This window comes from Mirounga angustirostris, unplaced genomic scaffold (assembly GCF_029215605.1).
Source record: "Mirounga angustirostris isolate CCGP_5_RB_7025 unplaced genomic scaffold, mMirAng1.0.hap1 SCAF_13, whole genome shotgun sequence".
In the NCBI taxonomy this organism is placed as follows: Eukaryota; Metazoa; Chordata; class Mammalia; order Carnivora; family Phocidae; genus Mirounga; species Mirounga angustirostris.
This window is the reverse complement of record NW_026991721.1, coordinates 58,084,751-58,102,029: the sequence shown is the minus strand read 5'-3', so window position 1 is coordinate 58,102,029 and position 17,279 is coordinate 58,084,751. Positions and strand designations below refer to the sequence as shown.

The 17,279-nt window shown below is 38.8% G+C and overlaps 1 protein-coding gene across 1 annotated transcript; it reads left to right on the top strand.

Moving 5' to 3' along the window:
* Window positions 1-1,295: 1,295 nt before the first annotated feature.
* Window positions 1,296-2,209, top strand: LOC123841728 (olfactory receptor 51F1-like). The gene is given in 2 exon segments (XM_045871257.1): window positions 1,296-1,791; window positions 1,794-2,209. Coding segments are annotated over 2 exon segments (912 nt in total).
* The last annotated feature ends 15,070 nt before the right edge of the window (window positions 2,210-17,279 follow it).

Genomic DNA, 17,279 nt, shown 5'->3' with positions numbered 1-17,279 from the left:
ATTTTATATCCTGCCACTTTACTGAATTCCTGCATGAGTTCTAGCAATTTTGGGGTGGAGTCGTTAGGTTTTCCACATAGAGTATAAACATTTGAAATTTTTAATCCTTGGAGGACCTGACCACTTAAGCAATTTGACATTGTTGTTCATGTAACACCCAGTCATAACACCATCTCTCTTGGTTTTAATGATTCCTGTAAAGCTGTCTAGCCTCATCTTGTTTCAGTGTATATAGTCCTTTCCAATAACTTCTATGGAGTTTGTCTTCATTGGTTTTCTCTTGTAAATGTACTCTCTGAAGTGATTCACCCACACTGTTGAATTAAAACGGCACGTATACAGTGACAACTCTGAAACCTCCTGGAGATTTTTGCCTGGAAATTCACACCCACGTGGGCACTGAAGATCCATGGAAATCTTTAGGTGGGTTTCCCATAATCATTTCACAAACAACATATTCAAAATTGAATGCATTGATTTTTATTATTTATTATATATTAATTATCTATTCATAGAATCTTAAGATCTAGGGCACCTGGGTGACTCAGTTGGTTAAGCAACTGCCTTCGGCTCAGGTCATGATCCTGGAGTCCCTGGATCAAGTCCCGCATTGGGCTCCCTGCTCGGCAGGGAGTCTGCTTCTCCCTCTGACCCTCCCCCATCTCATGTGCTCTCTCTCATTCTCTCTCTCTCAAATAAATAAATAAAATCTTAAAAAAAAAAAAGAATCTTACGATCTAATGATGTTTAAAATTCTGTCAATATAGTTCATCTCCCCTTCCAATTTCATGAGAGACTATGGACTCTGATAAACAACTGAGGGTTTTAGAGGGGAGGTGGGTGGGGGGATGGGTTAGCCTGGTGATGGGTATTAAGGAGGGCACGTATTGAATGGAGCACTGGGTGTTATACGCAAACAATGAATCATGGAACACTACATCAAAAACTAATGATGTAATGTATGGTGACTAACATAACATAATAAAATTTTTTTAATAAATAAATAATTAATTAAAAAAATAAATCTGTCAATGTAATTATCATCAAAATGTATAAGATTATTTAGACATTTTCCTTGAATTTAAGAGTAAAAATGTTTATATATATATAATTATATATATAATTAAAATAGAGTTTGATTTAGAGTTTTCTCAATGATAGAGTACTTATCCATGACCTAGATAGCTTTCCTAATCAAAAGAAAATTTATCTAGGTATTTGTGCGTGACAATGTAAGTTATTATTTCTATAGGATGTGATAATTGTGAGGACAAATGCTACAAATCCAGAAAAACATGGAGATCTTAAGCAACTTGACATCTAAATTTCCAACCTTCTTGTTGACTGGCATTCCTGGCCTAGAGTCTGTCCATGTGTGGATCTCTATCCCCTTCTGTTGTCTCTGTGCCATTGCCCTCTCTGGGAACGGCATGATCCTATTTGTCATCCTTACCCAGCAGAGTCTCCATGAGCCCATGTACTATTTCCTCTCCATGCTTTCAGCTGCTGACTTGGGCTTGACTGTTTCTACAATGTCAACAACATTAGGTATCCTCTGGTTTGATGCAGTTGAAATCAATCTAAATACCTGCATTATCCAGATGTTTTTTCTTCATGGATTTACCTTCATAGAATCTGGGGTGCTGGTGGCTATGGCCTTTGACCGCTATGTGGCCATCTGTGATCCTCTGAGGTACGCTACCATTCTCACTAATTCTAGAATCATTCAGATGAGCCTGTTAATGATTATACGCACTGTAGTATTAATAGTACCACTACTTTTGCTCTTTAAGCCCATTTCTGTAGGGCAAATGTCCTTTCCCACTCCTACTGCTACCACCCAGATGTGATTAAATTAGCATGTTCAGATACTCAGGCCAACAGCATCTGTGGATTAATTGATCTCATCCTGACCACAGGAGTAGATACACCATGCATTGTCCTGTCTTATATCTTGATCATTCGTTCTGTCTTCAGTATTGCCTCCCCTGAAGAGCGACATAAGGTCTTTAACACCTGTGTCTCCCATATTGGAGCAGTGGCTGTTTTCTACATCCCCATGATGAGCCTGTCCTTGGTACATCACTATGGCCCATCAGCCCCTAAAGTTGTCCATTCGGTGATGGCCAATATATATCTGCTTTTGCCTCCCATGCTCAACCCCATAATCTATAGTGTAAAAACAAAACAGATTCGCAAGGCTATATAATCAGTCTTCTCCTTACAAAATAAACAGAGATAACTGCTTGAGAAAAACCTGAAAAAGTGACTTTCACTGTAGAAAAGCAACTCTGGTATGTTACTGTATATCAGATATGTTTTTGTTATTTTATCCCTTTATTCAACAAATACTTAGGGGGCATTTTTGTGTCTTCAGTCATAAAATATGTTACACCCCAAGAATTTTATAGTCCAATAAGGGAAACATGAAAACATTAGTAATAAAATAATAAAAGTACTCAAAGTAATTAACATTTAGAGACTACTTTATACTATGTGTTCTACTAACAGCTTTTAAGACATATTCCACTTAATCTTCAAACAGCTCAATGAAATATATAATAATATTAATTACATTTTAGAGCTGAAGAAACTGAGGCCTAAAGACATGTAGACCATCAACCAGACATCTAAGTTGGCTCAGGGATGAGATTTGAATCCAGGCTCTCTGCATGTTAGATGCCACACTCTTCACTAGTGTCCTAATACTCTGCCAAAAGCATCTAGAAAAATATTACAAGATCAAAAGTAAGCACTGAGTCTTCTTGTTCATGCATCATGCATTTAAAAAAGTTGTGTTGTGGGGTGCTTGAGTGGCTCAGTCATTAAGCATCTGCCTGCAGCTCAGGTCATGATCCCAAGGTCCTGGGATCGAGCCCTGCATCAGGCTCCCTGCTACATGAGAGGCCTGCTTCTCTCCCTCCCACATGACCTGCTTGTGTTCTCTCTCTTGCTGTGTCTCTCTCTGTCAAATAAATAAATAAAATCTTTTAAAAAAATAAAAAATTTGTGTTGTCCTTCCTAGAGTATACTTTAGCTTGTTTTCTTCATTCATAGTTAATAGTTCAAGAGGTAGGAATAGATATGTCATGCCATGTAAGCCATAGATCAGTATCTAGTATTGAACGGTCAATAGCACAGCTTTAAGAATTAGTGGCATTTGTTAATTCATTACAAGAAAACGATGAAGGGGGGATCACTAGATCAAAAACTAATGATGTATTGTATGGTGACTAACATAACATAATAAAATAAAATTTTTTAAAAAGCTGGAATAAGAGAAAAAAAAGAAATGGGAACTTTGGAGAACTGGGAAAAGTTTGAGGCAGCATTTCTTAACCTTTTTTAAACATAATGATCCCTTTGGAATCTAATGAAATCTATGAACCCTCCTCCACAGAAAAATCACATATAAACACATTCATATTTTCCATAAAATTTCAGAGGTTTCACAAATGACACAAAGGACCTACTATAGATATCTTAACCAACCAAAGAACCAAAGTAAATAATTCATTATGCTCAGCCTATAAATGGTTATACATAGCCATACCTAAAATATGGTTCCTAAAAAAAAGAATTTTTTGGTAACCATAGTAATTTAAGAGGCAGGCAGAAGCTTAAAACTCAGTTGTATAAAATGGCAGAAAAATGCAGAGGAAAGTGGAGGTGGAAACCTGATGGGAATCATATCAATTTTATTGCAGTTGGAAAAGTAACAAATAAGAGGGATGTTTCATGTATCCCACAAACACTGGAGGGAGCAATGTGCTGGAGCCAGAACACATCAGCTTGCAAGCAGCCATACTGTGCAACTCATCTCAACTCTTGTGTTCAATGATGTCATATTGGCAGTTTGAGATCACCATTTATACCTAGGAACTGACAAATACTACAAATGAGGACTTTTTATTTTTCAGAGATTCAGTTTTCCAGCATACCAGTGACTGTGAGCCAACTTTATGTTTGGCTTTGTAAGAAGCAATAGAAATTAAAAGCTGGAAAAAAACATATTCCCTGCACTTGAGAGGCTTAAAGTCTAGTGTGTGAAGCTGTGACATAGACAAAAAATTATAAAGTAATGTACTTATGTTGTGATGGTTGATAATGCAAAATTATACCCCTTGTTTGTGTTGCCATCTAAGTTGAAAATGTTTCCAAAGGTAAATAGAGAAGTGTATTTTGGAAGCAATTCTGTGGAAGAATGTGAGAAGTACCGTGTCACCATTTTACCCTTCGTGGGAGAATACACCCTGAGTTTTAAATTCATAGGTCTGATCTGGATATAGTGTTGAAGAATATAAAAACATAAAACTTTACTTCCTTTTTTCTTCTCTTTTCTCTATCCATCAGATTCTTTTAAGTGAATTTAGATGGTAGGGTTTGTATTAGTTGCTTAAAGAGCATCTTTTACTTGAACAATCCTATTCTATAAAGGAATTGATTTGTAGATTTGGTTTAGAAATTTGGGTGTGCTTCCAGAATGTATGGGGGACTTTTGTTATGGTAATTCTATATTCCTGTTAGCTGCCTAGAGCATCATGAGAATACTAAAGTTGAGGGACTTATACATTGAGATGCTCAAAGGGCTACAATATTACAAAGTTTACTCCTAACAGCCTACTCAAGAAAAGACTCTAGATATCTCTGGAGACTTAGCTGAAATTGAACAAGAGAACAAGGTAATGGCAAAAGTGACATTTTTTTTTTAATGTATTTTGGGGACTTTATAAATTGCAAGCAAAAACTTGGATAACCTTATTTAGTTTGAGTTGTACTGTTGATCTACAAAATGTCTGGGATACTACATATACATGTTACTTAGTATAATTCATTAAAGGGAATAAACTAGCGCTTGGCTTAGTGTATAGAGTGGGATTGAGGTAAATTTATTAAATTAACATTCTAATAAAGTTCAGTAGCTCAAGGGGGAACCATTAAAAAGATTCTCATAGGATTGCATTCCTGGGTGGCACAGTTGGTTGAGTATCCAGCTCTTGGTTTCAGCAGGTCATGATCTCAGGGTCATGAGATCGAACCCCACCTCAGGCTCAGCACCTAGTCTGCTTGGGTTTTTTTCTCTCTCTCTCTCTGCTTCTCCCCTCCCCTCTTCAAATAAATAAATAAATCTTTAAAAAAAAAAAAGATACTCAAAGGAGAGTCTTGAGGATCTGAATAGTTCATCCTATAGGTTACATGTAGAAATAAAAGAGACTGTCAAGAAAGGAAAAAATACAGTTCTATGCATGTGAAGGCATTTGTGTATTTTCATTAAGTTTTTCCATACACTGTATATGTCCTGATTCTTTCATTCATGTACATCTGTTGTGTTCCTTGCCTTTTTTTCTCTCTTCAATTGATCCATCCAGTAAGCTGTCATCTGATCAATTATAGAAAAAATTGAATCAAAATGTTTCCTTCAGAAGGATGGATCAAGTCTGTCAGCCTTGAAGTAAAACATGCTTGCTTATCTACTTCATTAGCCATGTGTTCCAATTAGACTTGTATTCTTACCATTCATTGAATGCAACAGGTTGACTTCAAATTGACTCATGCTTCTTCCCATCCTAAAATACCACATTCCTTCCACTTTTTCTTTTAATACACATTGTATTCATGATTCTACTTCTTTTATGAACAATTCTTTAACCAATAAAATAAAGTGGCTGAGGAAAGTAAGCACACTTGGATGAATAGATTATATAAGGTTAGAACACCTACCCTAGATTGAGAAGCCTAGAGGACACAGCATCTGCTAAGCTCATTAGAAATGAGCTGTGAAAATGATACCAGCATCACTGAGGAGTGGCTCTTCTCTGCTGACCAGGGACAATATGAGATGCAGTCACTGAGTCAGGCTCATTAATAACCACGTATATGATGAGGTCTGGACAAAACAGAGGCCAGGTAATCACCAAAAACCGGAGGGGAGCCAGGCTCATTAATAACCATGTATATGATAAGGTCTGGACAAAACAGAGGCCAGGTAATCACCAAAAACCAGAGGGCTGCAGTTATTATAAGAACCGACGAGGTCAATGGGGCGTCTGGGTGGCTCAGTCATTAAGCATCTGCCTTCAGCTCAGGTCATGATCCCAGGGTCCTGGGATCAAGCCCCTCATGGGGCTCCCTGCTCAGCAGGAAGCCTGCTTCTCCCTCTCCCACTCCCCCTGCTTGTGTTCCCTCTCTCGCTATGTCTCTCTCTCTCTGTCAAATAAAAAATAAATCTTAAAAAAAAAAAAAGAACTGCCAAGGTCCAAAGGGCAGGCAAGAGAGCTTAAAGGACAAGCAGTTGTGGGGATGTTAAATAGAGCATGACATCCTTGGGGCAAAATAGACAAACAGCCAACAAGGGGCTAGGTAACATTACAAAAAGGAGACAAGAATGGACAAAAAGGAGACTGGAAGAACTGTCATACTTTGATATAAGATTCACCTTGAGTTAAGGAGAAAAATAAGAAAAGAAGTTTTGGTAGAAAGAATCATCTGAGACTGTCAGGCAGTTCTAAACAGAATTAGTCAAGGCCATTGGGTATCCCCAAGTCAAAGTCATCTGTCAGAGGAATTCTTTGTCTTCTAGGAATGGGCCTGCCTTAGTTTCCCTGTCACATTCAGTCACTAGCTGAAAAGAGCTCATGGAAATGTGACCTCTGTGGAATGTGATGATGGATTAAGAGCTCAGAACTAGGACTACTGAGATAATCAGAGACATGAAGGGCACATTTAATAATAAGCACATCTAACAAATTAAGAGGAAAGTATGTAGGGCAATACAAGGAGGAGCCAAACAACCTAACCTTGTGATAGAGAAGCCAGAGCAGCTCTGGGCTGCTCAGGAGAAGCTTAAGAGCCTGCCATGTTCTCAGGTTCATGGGCTTCCCTCCAAGTTTCAAATACTCAAGAAATGGAGTATCAGGTGAAGGATATGACAATTTTAGTATTGTTTTGCAGCTTTTCTATAACAGAAGTTATTTTGAAATACAATGTTAAGAATTCTCATGAGAGAGGTGCCTGGGTGGCTCAATCAATTAAGCATCTCACTCTTGATTTCAACTCAGGTCATGATCTCAGGGTCCCGAGATTGAGCCCCATGTCAGGCTCTGTGCTGGGCATGGAGCCTACTTAAAATTCTCTCTCCCTCTGCCCCTCCCCAACCCCCACTTGTGCGTGCTCTCTCTAAAAAATAAAAAAATTAAAAATTCTCATGAGAAAACATCTGATTGACCTTTCTTGGGTAGTGCTCAATCAGGTTCATGTGTAAAGGACCAGTATACTGGTCCCACTTCTACATTTGGGTCTATCAGAAAAGGGGAAATATTTTATCAAAGAACCACCCAACAACACTCACATATCTGCTTTTTTTTTTTTTTTTGAGACTCATCTCGACACTCATATATTTGCTTTTTATCCAAAAGAGTGTACTAAGAACATTCGATTAGGGGAGGAGCAAGATGGCAGAGGAGTAGGAGATCTAAATTTCATCTGGTCCCAGAAATTCAGCTAGATAGGGATCAAACCATTCTGAACACCTACGAACTCAACAGGAGATCAAAGAAATGAATAGCAGAAACTCTCCAAACAGAAAAGCAACCACTTTCTGGAAGGTAGGATGTGTGGAGAAGTGAATCCGAGGCAATATTCGGGAAGAGAGACGGTGGTGGAGGGGGCCTCCGTCAGCCGCTACCGGCAAGTGATAGAGCAGCAGAGCACAAAATCGGAACTTTTACAAGTCTGCTCTGCTGAGGGACATCGCTCCAGGAGCTAAGCAGGGGGTGGAACCCTCGCTGGGACAGTGTGGTCTCAGGACCCTCAGGGTCACAGAAAGACAGGGGGTGCCTGAGTGTGGCAGAGCTCCCAGGTATCGGATTGGGCAAGCCAGCTGCAGACAGAGCTGGAGTGGGCTCTCAGCTCAGGGTTGTCATAAACCGTGATCCGCGGCACAGTCCAGCCAGTGCTCCTCCAGCAGGGACCCAACAAGTGGTAGATCTGGGGAGACTCCACTTCCTCCCCTGGGAGGAGCACACCGCAGGGATCTGCTGGGTTTGGAGACTCCAAGCGGGGCTGTGTGCTAGAGATGGAAACACTCAGTCACTGGCCGGGTGAGCATAGAGTGCAGCCAGAGACCAGGGAGATGGGAGTGATTGACTACTTTTCTCTGGGGGGGCACCGAGGAGTGGGGCCCTGAGTTCTCGGCTCCTCTGGGGCAGAAATTGGAAGGCCACTCTTGTCCTCCAAAGCTGTATGGAAAGTTTGCAGGGAACAAAAGCTCCCAAGAGCAAACCCGAGCAGATTACTTAGCCCTGACCCGGCAAGGGCGGGGCAATTCCGCCTCCGGAAAAGACATTTGGGGACCAAGGCAACAGGCCCCTCCCCCAGAAGATCAGCAAGAACAGCCGGCCGAGAGGTTACTGATCAATGAGAATGGCAGAACTACAGCGCTAGGAGAATACTGCACATAGAATCATGGCTTTTTTCTCATGATTCTTTAGACTTTCAAAGTTAATTTTTTTTTTTACCTTTCTTTTTCTTTTTTTTTGAATTTTTCTTTTTCCCTTTTTCAACCAACATCTTATCAATTCCTTTCTTAAAAAATCTTTTTTATTTTTTATTTTTATAGTCATATTCTATTCCTCTATAGTAGTTAACCTTATTTTTGGTATATATATATATATAGTTGTTCTCTCTTTAAAATTTTGGGATATAGTTTCTTCTAACAGACCAAAATATACCCTGAATCTCTAGTGTATGGCTTTGTTCTAGTCTCCTGCCTGATCACATTCTCTTCCATTTTTTTTAAATCCTCTTCTTTCTTTTTTCAACCAATTTCTTATCTTATCAATTCCTTTTATAAAATCTTTTATAATTTTCATCTTTACAGTCATATTCCATCCCTTCATCATATTAACCCTTATTTTTGTACATATATGTTTTCCTTTCTTTAAAATTTTGGGAGGCATTTTCTTCTAACAGACCAAAATACGCCAAAAATCTAGTGTGTGGCACTGATCTATGCACCAGCCTGATCATATTTGATCATATTCTGTTTGTTTGTTTTTATGTTTTTCTTTTTCTTTTTTTTTCTTTTATCTTTCTTTCCCTTTCTTTTCCCCGGTTTCAGGACTCTTCTGATTTATTTAGTGTATATTTTTCTGGGGACATTGTTACCCTGTTGGCATTTGGTTTGCTCATTCATCTATTCTCCTCCGGACAAAATGACAAGATGGAAAATATCACCTCAAAAAAAGAACAAGAGGCAGTACAAACTGCCAGGGACCTAATCAATACGGACATTAGTAAGATGTCAGAACTAGAGTTAAGAATGATGACTTTTTAAAAATTTTTTACTGTTATGTTAATCACCATAAATTACAACATTAGTTTTTGATGTAGTGTTCCATGATTCATTGTTTGTGCATAACACCCAGTGCTCCATGCAGAATGTGCCCTCTTTAATACCCATCACCAGGTTAACCCATCCTCCCACCCCCCTCCCCTCTAGAACCCTCAGTTTGTTTTTCAGAGTCCATCGTCTCTCATGGTTCATCTACACCTCCGATTTCCCCCCCTTCATTCTTCCCCTCCTGCTACCTTCTTCTTCTTTTTTTTTTCTTAACATATATTCCATTTGTTTCAGAGGTACAGATCTGAGATTCAACAGTCTTGCACAATTCACAGCGCTTACCAGAGTACATACCCTCCCCAGTGTCTATCACCCAGTCACCCCATCCCTCCCACCCCCCCCAATCAAGCAACCCTCAGTTTCTTTCCTGCGATTAAGAATTCCTGATATCACTGAGGTCATATGATACATGTCTTTCTCTTTCTGACTTATTTTGCTCAGCAGAATACCCTCCAGTTCCATCCACGTCGTTACAAATGGTAAGATCTCATTCCATTTGATGGCTGCATAATATTCCATTGTATATATATACCACATCCACTTTATCCATTCATCTGTCGATGGACATCTTGGCTCTTTCCACAGTTTGGCTATTGTGGACATTGCTACTATAGACAAGAATGATGATTTTTTTAAAGATTTTATTTATTTATTTGACAGAGACACAATGAGAGAGGAAACACAAGCAGGGGGAGTGGGAGAGGGAGAAGCAGGCTTCCCGCTGAGCAGGGAGCCCTATGCGGGGCTCAATCCCAGGACCCTGGGATCATGACCTGAGCTGAAAGCAGATGCATAACGACTGAGCCACCCAGGCGCCCTCAGAATGATGATTTTAAAGATACTATCTGGGCTTGACAAAAGCATGGAAGATATTACAGAAACCCTTTCTGAAGAAATATAAGAACTAAAATCTAACCAAGTCAAAATCAAAAAGGCTTTTAATGAGGTGCAATAAAAAATGGAGGCTTTAACTACTAGGATAAATGAGGCAGAAGAGAGAATTAGTGATATAGAAGAAAAATAATGGAAAATAAAGAAGCTCAGAAAAAGAGAGATAAACAACTACTGGGCAGAATTCGAGAGATAAGTGATACCATTAGATGGAACAATATTAGAGGGCAGAATTCAAGAGATAAATGATACCATAAGATGAAACAATATTAGAATAACTGGGATGCCAGAAGAAGAAGAAAGAGAGAGGGGCAGAAGGTATATTGGAGCAAATTATAGCAGAGAACTTCCCTAATTTGGGGAAGGAAACAGGCATCAAAATCCAGGAAGCACAGAGAAGCCCCCTCTAAATCAATAAAAATAAGTCAACACCCCAACATTTAATAGTAAAACTGACAAGTCTCAGAGACAAAGAGAAAATCCTGAAAGCAGCTCGGGACAAGAGATCTGTAACCTACAATGGTAGAAACATTAGATTGGCAACAGACCTGTCCACAGAGACCTGCCAGGCCAGAAAGGACTGGAATGATATCTTCACAGCACTAAATGAGAAAAATATGCAGCCAAGAATACTATATCCAGCTAGGCTGTCATTGAAAATTGAAGGAGAGATAAAAAGCTTCCAAGACAAACAAAAACTAAAGGAATTTGCAAACACGAAACCAGCCCTACAAGAAATATTGAAAGGGGTCCTGTAAACAAAGAGAGAGCCTAAAAGTAACATAGGCCAGAAAGGAACACAGACAATAGACAGTAACAGTCCCCTTACAGGCAGTACAATGGCACTATGTTCCTATCTTTCAATAGTTACCCTGAATGTAAATGGGCTAAATGCCCCAATCAAAAGACACAGGCTATCAGACTGGATAAAAAAACAAGACCCATCGATATGCTATCTGCAAGAGACTCATTTTAGACCCAAAGACACCCCAAGATTGAAAGTGAGGGGCTGGAAAACCATTTACCATGCTAATGGACATCAAAAGAAAGCTGGGGTGGCAATCCTTATATCAGACAAATTAGACTTTAAAACCAAAGATTATAATAAGAGATGAGGAAAGACACTATATCCTACTTAAAGGGTATATCCAATAAGAAGATCTAGCAATTGTAACTATCTATGCCCCTAACAGGGGAGCAGCCAGTTATATAAGGCAATTAATAACAAAAGCAAAGAAACACAAATACAACAATATAATAATAGTGGGGGACTTTAACACCCCCCTCACTGAAATGGACAGATCATCTAAGAAAAAGATCAACAAGGAAATAAAGACTTTAAATGACACATTGGACCAAAGGGACTTCACAGATATATTCAGAACATTCCATCCAAAGCAACAGAATACACATTCTTCTCTAGTTCCCATGGAACATTCTCCAGAATAGATCACATCCTAGGTCATAAATCAGGTCTCAACTAGTACCAAAAGTTGGGATCATTCCCTGACCACAATGCTTTGAAACTAGAACTCAATAATAAGAGGAAAGGTGGAAAGGCCTCAAGTACATGGAGGCTAAAGAGCATCCTACTAAAGAATGAATGGGTCAACCAGGAAATTAAAGAAGACTTTTAAAAATTCATGGAAACAAAGGAAAATGAAAACACAACTATTCAAAATCTTTGGGATGCAGCAAAGGCAGTCCTAAGAGGAAAGTATAAAGCAATACAAGGCTTTCTCAAAAAACAAGAAAGGTCTCAAGTACACAACCGAAACCTACACCTAAAGGATCTGGAGAGAGAACAACAAATAAAGCCTAAACCCAGCAGGAGAAGAGAAATGATAAAGATCAGAGCAGAAATCAATGAACTAGAAACCAAAAGAACAGTAGAAGAGATCAATGAAACTAGGAGTTGGTTCTTGGAAAGAATTAACAAGATTGATAAGCCCCTGGACAGACTTATCAAAAAGAAGAGAAACGACCAAAATCAACAAAATCATGAATGAAAGAGGAGAGATCACAACCAACACCAAAGATATACAAACACTTATAAGAACATATTATGAGCAACTCTATGCCAGCAAATTAGATCATCTGGAAGAAATGGATGCATTCCTAGAGATGTATCGACTACCAAAACTGAACCACGAAGAAATAGAAAACCTGAACAGACCTATAACCACTAAGGAAATTGAAGCAGTCATCAAAAATCTCCCAACAAACAAAAGCCCAGGGCCAGAGGGCTTCCCAGGGGAATTCTACCAAACCTTTCAAGAAGAATTAATACCTGTTCTTCTGAAACTGTTCCAAAAAATAGAAATGGAAGGAAAACTTCCAAACTCATTTTATGAGGCCAGCATTACCTTGATCCCAAAACCAGACAAAGACCCCATCAAAAAGGAGAATTACAGACCAATATCCCTGATGAACATGGATGCAAAAATTCTCACCAAAATACTAGCCAATAGGATCCAACAGTACATTACAAGGATTTTTCACCACGACCAAGTGGGATTTATCCCTGGGCCGCAAGGTTGGTTCAACATCCACAAATCAATCAATGTGATACAATACATTAATAAAATAAAGAACAAGAACCATATGATCCTCTCAATAGATGCAGAAAAAGCATCTGACAAACTACAGAATCCTTTCTTGATCAAAATTCTTCAGAGTATATGGAGAGAGGGTTCATACTCAATATCATAAAAGCCATCTATGAAAAAGCCACAGCAAATATTCTCAATGGGGAAAAACTGAGAGCTTTCCCCTGAGGTCAAGAACATGGCAGGGATGTCCACTATCACCACTGCTATTCAACATAGTATTAGAAATCCTAGCCACAGCAATCAGAAAACAAAAAGAAATCAAAGGCCTCCAAATTGGCAAAGAAGAAGTCAAACTCTCACTCTTTGCAGATGATATGATACTCTATGTGGAAAACCCAAAAGACTCCACCCCAAAACTGCTAGAACTCATACAGGAATTCAGTCAAGTGGCAGGATATAAAATCCATGCACAGAAATCAGTGGCATTCCTATACACCCACAACAAGACAGAAGAAAGAGAAATTAAGGAGTCGATCCCATTTACAATTGCACCCAAAACCATAAAATACCTAGGCTTAAAACTAACCAAAGAGGCCAAGAATCTGTACTAAGAAAACTATAAAATACTCATGAAAGAAATTGAGGAAGACACAAAGAAATGGGAAAACATTCCATGCTCATGGATTGGAAGAACAAATATTGTGAAGATGTCAATGCTACCTAGAGCAATCTACACATTCAATGCAATCCCCATCAAAATACCATCCACTTTTTTCAAAGAAATGGAACAAATAATCCTACAATTTGTATGGAACCAGAAAAGACCCCGCATAGCCAGAGGAATGTTGAAAAAGAAAAGCAAAGCTGGTGGCATCACAACTGCGGACTTCAAGCTCTATTACAAAGCTGTCATCATCAAGACGGTATGGTACTGGCACAAAAACAGACACATAGATCAATGGAACAGAATAGAGAGCCCAGAAATGGACCCTCAACTCTATGGTCAACTCATCTTTGACAAAGCAGGAAAGAATGTCCAATGGAACAAAGACAGTCTCTTCAACAAATGGTGTTGGGAAAATTGGACAACCACAGGCAGAAGAATGAAACTGGACCATTTCCTTACACCACACACAAAAATAGACTCCAAATGCTTGAAAGACCTCAATGTGAGACAGGACTCCATCAAAATCCTAAAGGAGAACACAGGCAGCAACCTCTTCGACCTCAGCCACAGCAACTTCTTCCTAGAAACATCGCCAAAGGCAAGGGAAGCAAGGGCAAAAATGAACTATTGGGACTTCATCAAGATAAAAACTTTTGCACAGCAAAAGAAACAGTCAACAAAACCAAAAGACAACTGACAGAATGGGAGAAGATATTTGCAAATGACATATCAGATAAAGGGCTAGTATCCAAAGTCCATAAAGAACTTCTTAAGCTCAACACCCAAAGAACAAATGATCCAAGCAAGAAATGGGTAGAATACATGAACAGACATCTTTCCAAAGAAGACATCCAAATGGTCAACAGACACATGAAAAAGTGCTCCACATCGCTCGGCATCAGGGAAATCCAAATCAAAACCTCAAAGAGATATCACCTCACACCAGTCAGAATGGCTAAAATTAACAAGTCAGGAAATGACAGATGTTGGCGGGGATGTGGAGAAAGGGGAACCCTCCTACACTGTTGGTGGGAATGCATGCTGGTGCAGCCACTCTGGAAAACAGTATGGAGGTTCCTCAAAAAGTTGAAAATAGAGCTACCATATGATCCAGCAATTGCACTACTGGGTATTTACCCCAAAGATACAAATGGAGGTCCGAAGGGGTACGTGCACCCCGATAGCCAAACTATGGAAAGAGCCAAGATATCCATCGACAGATGAATGGATAAAGAAGAGGTGGTATATATATACAATGGAATATTATGCAGCCATCAAAAGGAATGAGATCTTGCCATTTGCAACGATGTGGATGGAACTGGAGGGTATTATGCTGAGCGAAATAAGTCAATCAGAGAAAGACATGTATCATATGACCTCACTGATATGAGGAATTCTTAATCTCAGGAAACAAACTGAGGGTTGCTGGAGTGGTGAGGGGTGGGAGGGATGGGGTGGCTGGGTGATAGACACTGGGGAGGGTATGTGCTATGGTGAGCGCTGGGAATTGTGTAAGACTGTTGAATCACAGACCTGTATCTCTGAAACAATAATACATTATATGTTAAAAAAAAAAAAAAAGAAGAAGAAGATAGCAGGAAGGGAAGAATGAAATGGGGGAAATCAGAAGGGGAGATGAACCATGAGAGACTATGGACTCTGAGAAATAAACTGAGGGTTCTACAGGGGAGGGTGGTGTGGGGATGCTTTAGCCTGGTGATGGGTATTAAAGAGGGCACGTACTGCATGGAGCACTGGGTGTTATGCACAAACAACGACTCATGGAACACTACATCAAAAACTAGTGATGTAATGTATGGTGATTAACATAACATAATAAAAAAAAAGAACATCTGATTAATAGCAAATGTCTTTTTTTTTTTTTAAGATTTTATTTATTTATTCATGAGAGACAGAGAGAGAGAGAGAGAGGCAGAGGGAGAAGCAGGCTCCCAAGGAGCAGGGAGCCCAATGCGGGACTCGATCCCAGGACCCTGGGATCATGACCTGAGCCGAAGGCAGACGCTTAACCATCTGAGCCACCCAGGTGCCCTGATTAATAGCAAATGTCTTTAAGACAGTGGCCAGTATCGTAAGAATTAAATGATTGACTATACAGAAGAATATTTTCAATTTGAAAATTTCCCTTTAGCAAACTTCTCAAGGCAAATGTACCAAGGATTACAAAATGAATAACAAGACAGTTATGTAAATTTATAAGATGTAAACACATATATTAGCATGTCATGTATTTCCTGCAGGCCAGCAGAGACAGATTCAGATATTTTGAAGCAATGATTAAAAAATAATCAAGATTAAAAATCTACTTTGTTAGACACAGGAACAATAAAATGTTTCTCATGTCTACATTTAGATTCTTCATGAAATTTTCATGTTTACTATATTAAAGAATTACTTATTCTGACAATTACTATTTTATGAATTCAATATAATGCTAGATGCTTTGCTACTAATATCAAATAATGCTATACACCATTAAACCTTAAGAAAACATAATTCTTAGTCTGGGACAATTTATGAGAATTGAAGAAAATATGGAAAAACAACTACAAAATGTCCATAGCAATTTAACTCTATGTTTCTGTACTTACTGCCCTATGTTAAACAGACAGAAAAGAAGTCCATTATGCAAAACTAATATCCACAAAATTATAATTTGTTCATTATTCATTCACTGAATATTTATCAAGACCTACTACGTGTAAAAATAAATAAAACAGCGTATACTCTCATGAAACATTTCTAACTATGTCTTCCTACTAAAATAATTCATAAGTCCCACCACTACCTCAAATTTAGCAAGTCCAAAACCAAATTTATTTTGTTTCTTTTACATTCTGATTCTTCTGTGGTTGAGTGAAATTATCCTTGATAGTGAATGATGTAAAGTGATTAAAAGTTTTACTTTGAAAAAACTCAACCAGCCTCCTCCAACCCCTGGCAACATGTCTTTCCACACTGAAACTGGTAACATATAACATGATGCAACTTCTTTGATGCTGTACTTAATATACTTTTCTCATTTCCAACTCCACTATTCTGTACCTTCAGAATCTACCTGTACTACATTCACACTCTGCCAGGTGTCCCTACCTCCAATCTTTCTTCACTCTAATTTATCTTCTATGCAAATATCAGATTAATCTTATAATAGAATCACAACATTGCTTAAAATAATCTTCAATAGCTTCTCTTGTTGTCCAAGTTGTACACAAATTCCGCCAGCCAAGAAAATATTATGTTCTAATCCTGGATATCAGGGTAGTAGATCTCAAAGTGAGATTTGCTCTCTCATAATTATTCACAGAAATCTTTATACTTAGAATTTTTGTACATTTTTAGAAAAGTGGAAAAACAAGGTAAAAAGAAACACATCAAAGATGGCAGGTAAAAGGCTGAAGCATCTCCATTTTTGAGAGAAGCAGGTAGTAGAGTTCTAATAGCAAATATCACTTCGAGATCCTGATTTCAATTCCTTTGGATAAATACCCAGAAATGGAATTGTTGGGTCATATGCTAACTCTTTTTTAAAATTTTTTGAGGAGGGGGCGGAGCAAGATGACAGAGGAGTAGGAGACCTGGATTTGGTCTCCTCTCAGGAATTCAGCTGGATAGGGATCAAACCATTCTGAACACCTACAAATTCAACAGGAGAGCGAAGAAAAGAATAGCAACAACTCTCTCATCAGAAAACCGACCACTTTCTGGAAGGTAGGACGTGGGGAGAAGTGAATCTGAGGCGATATTC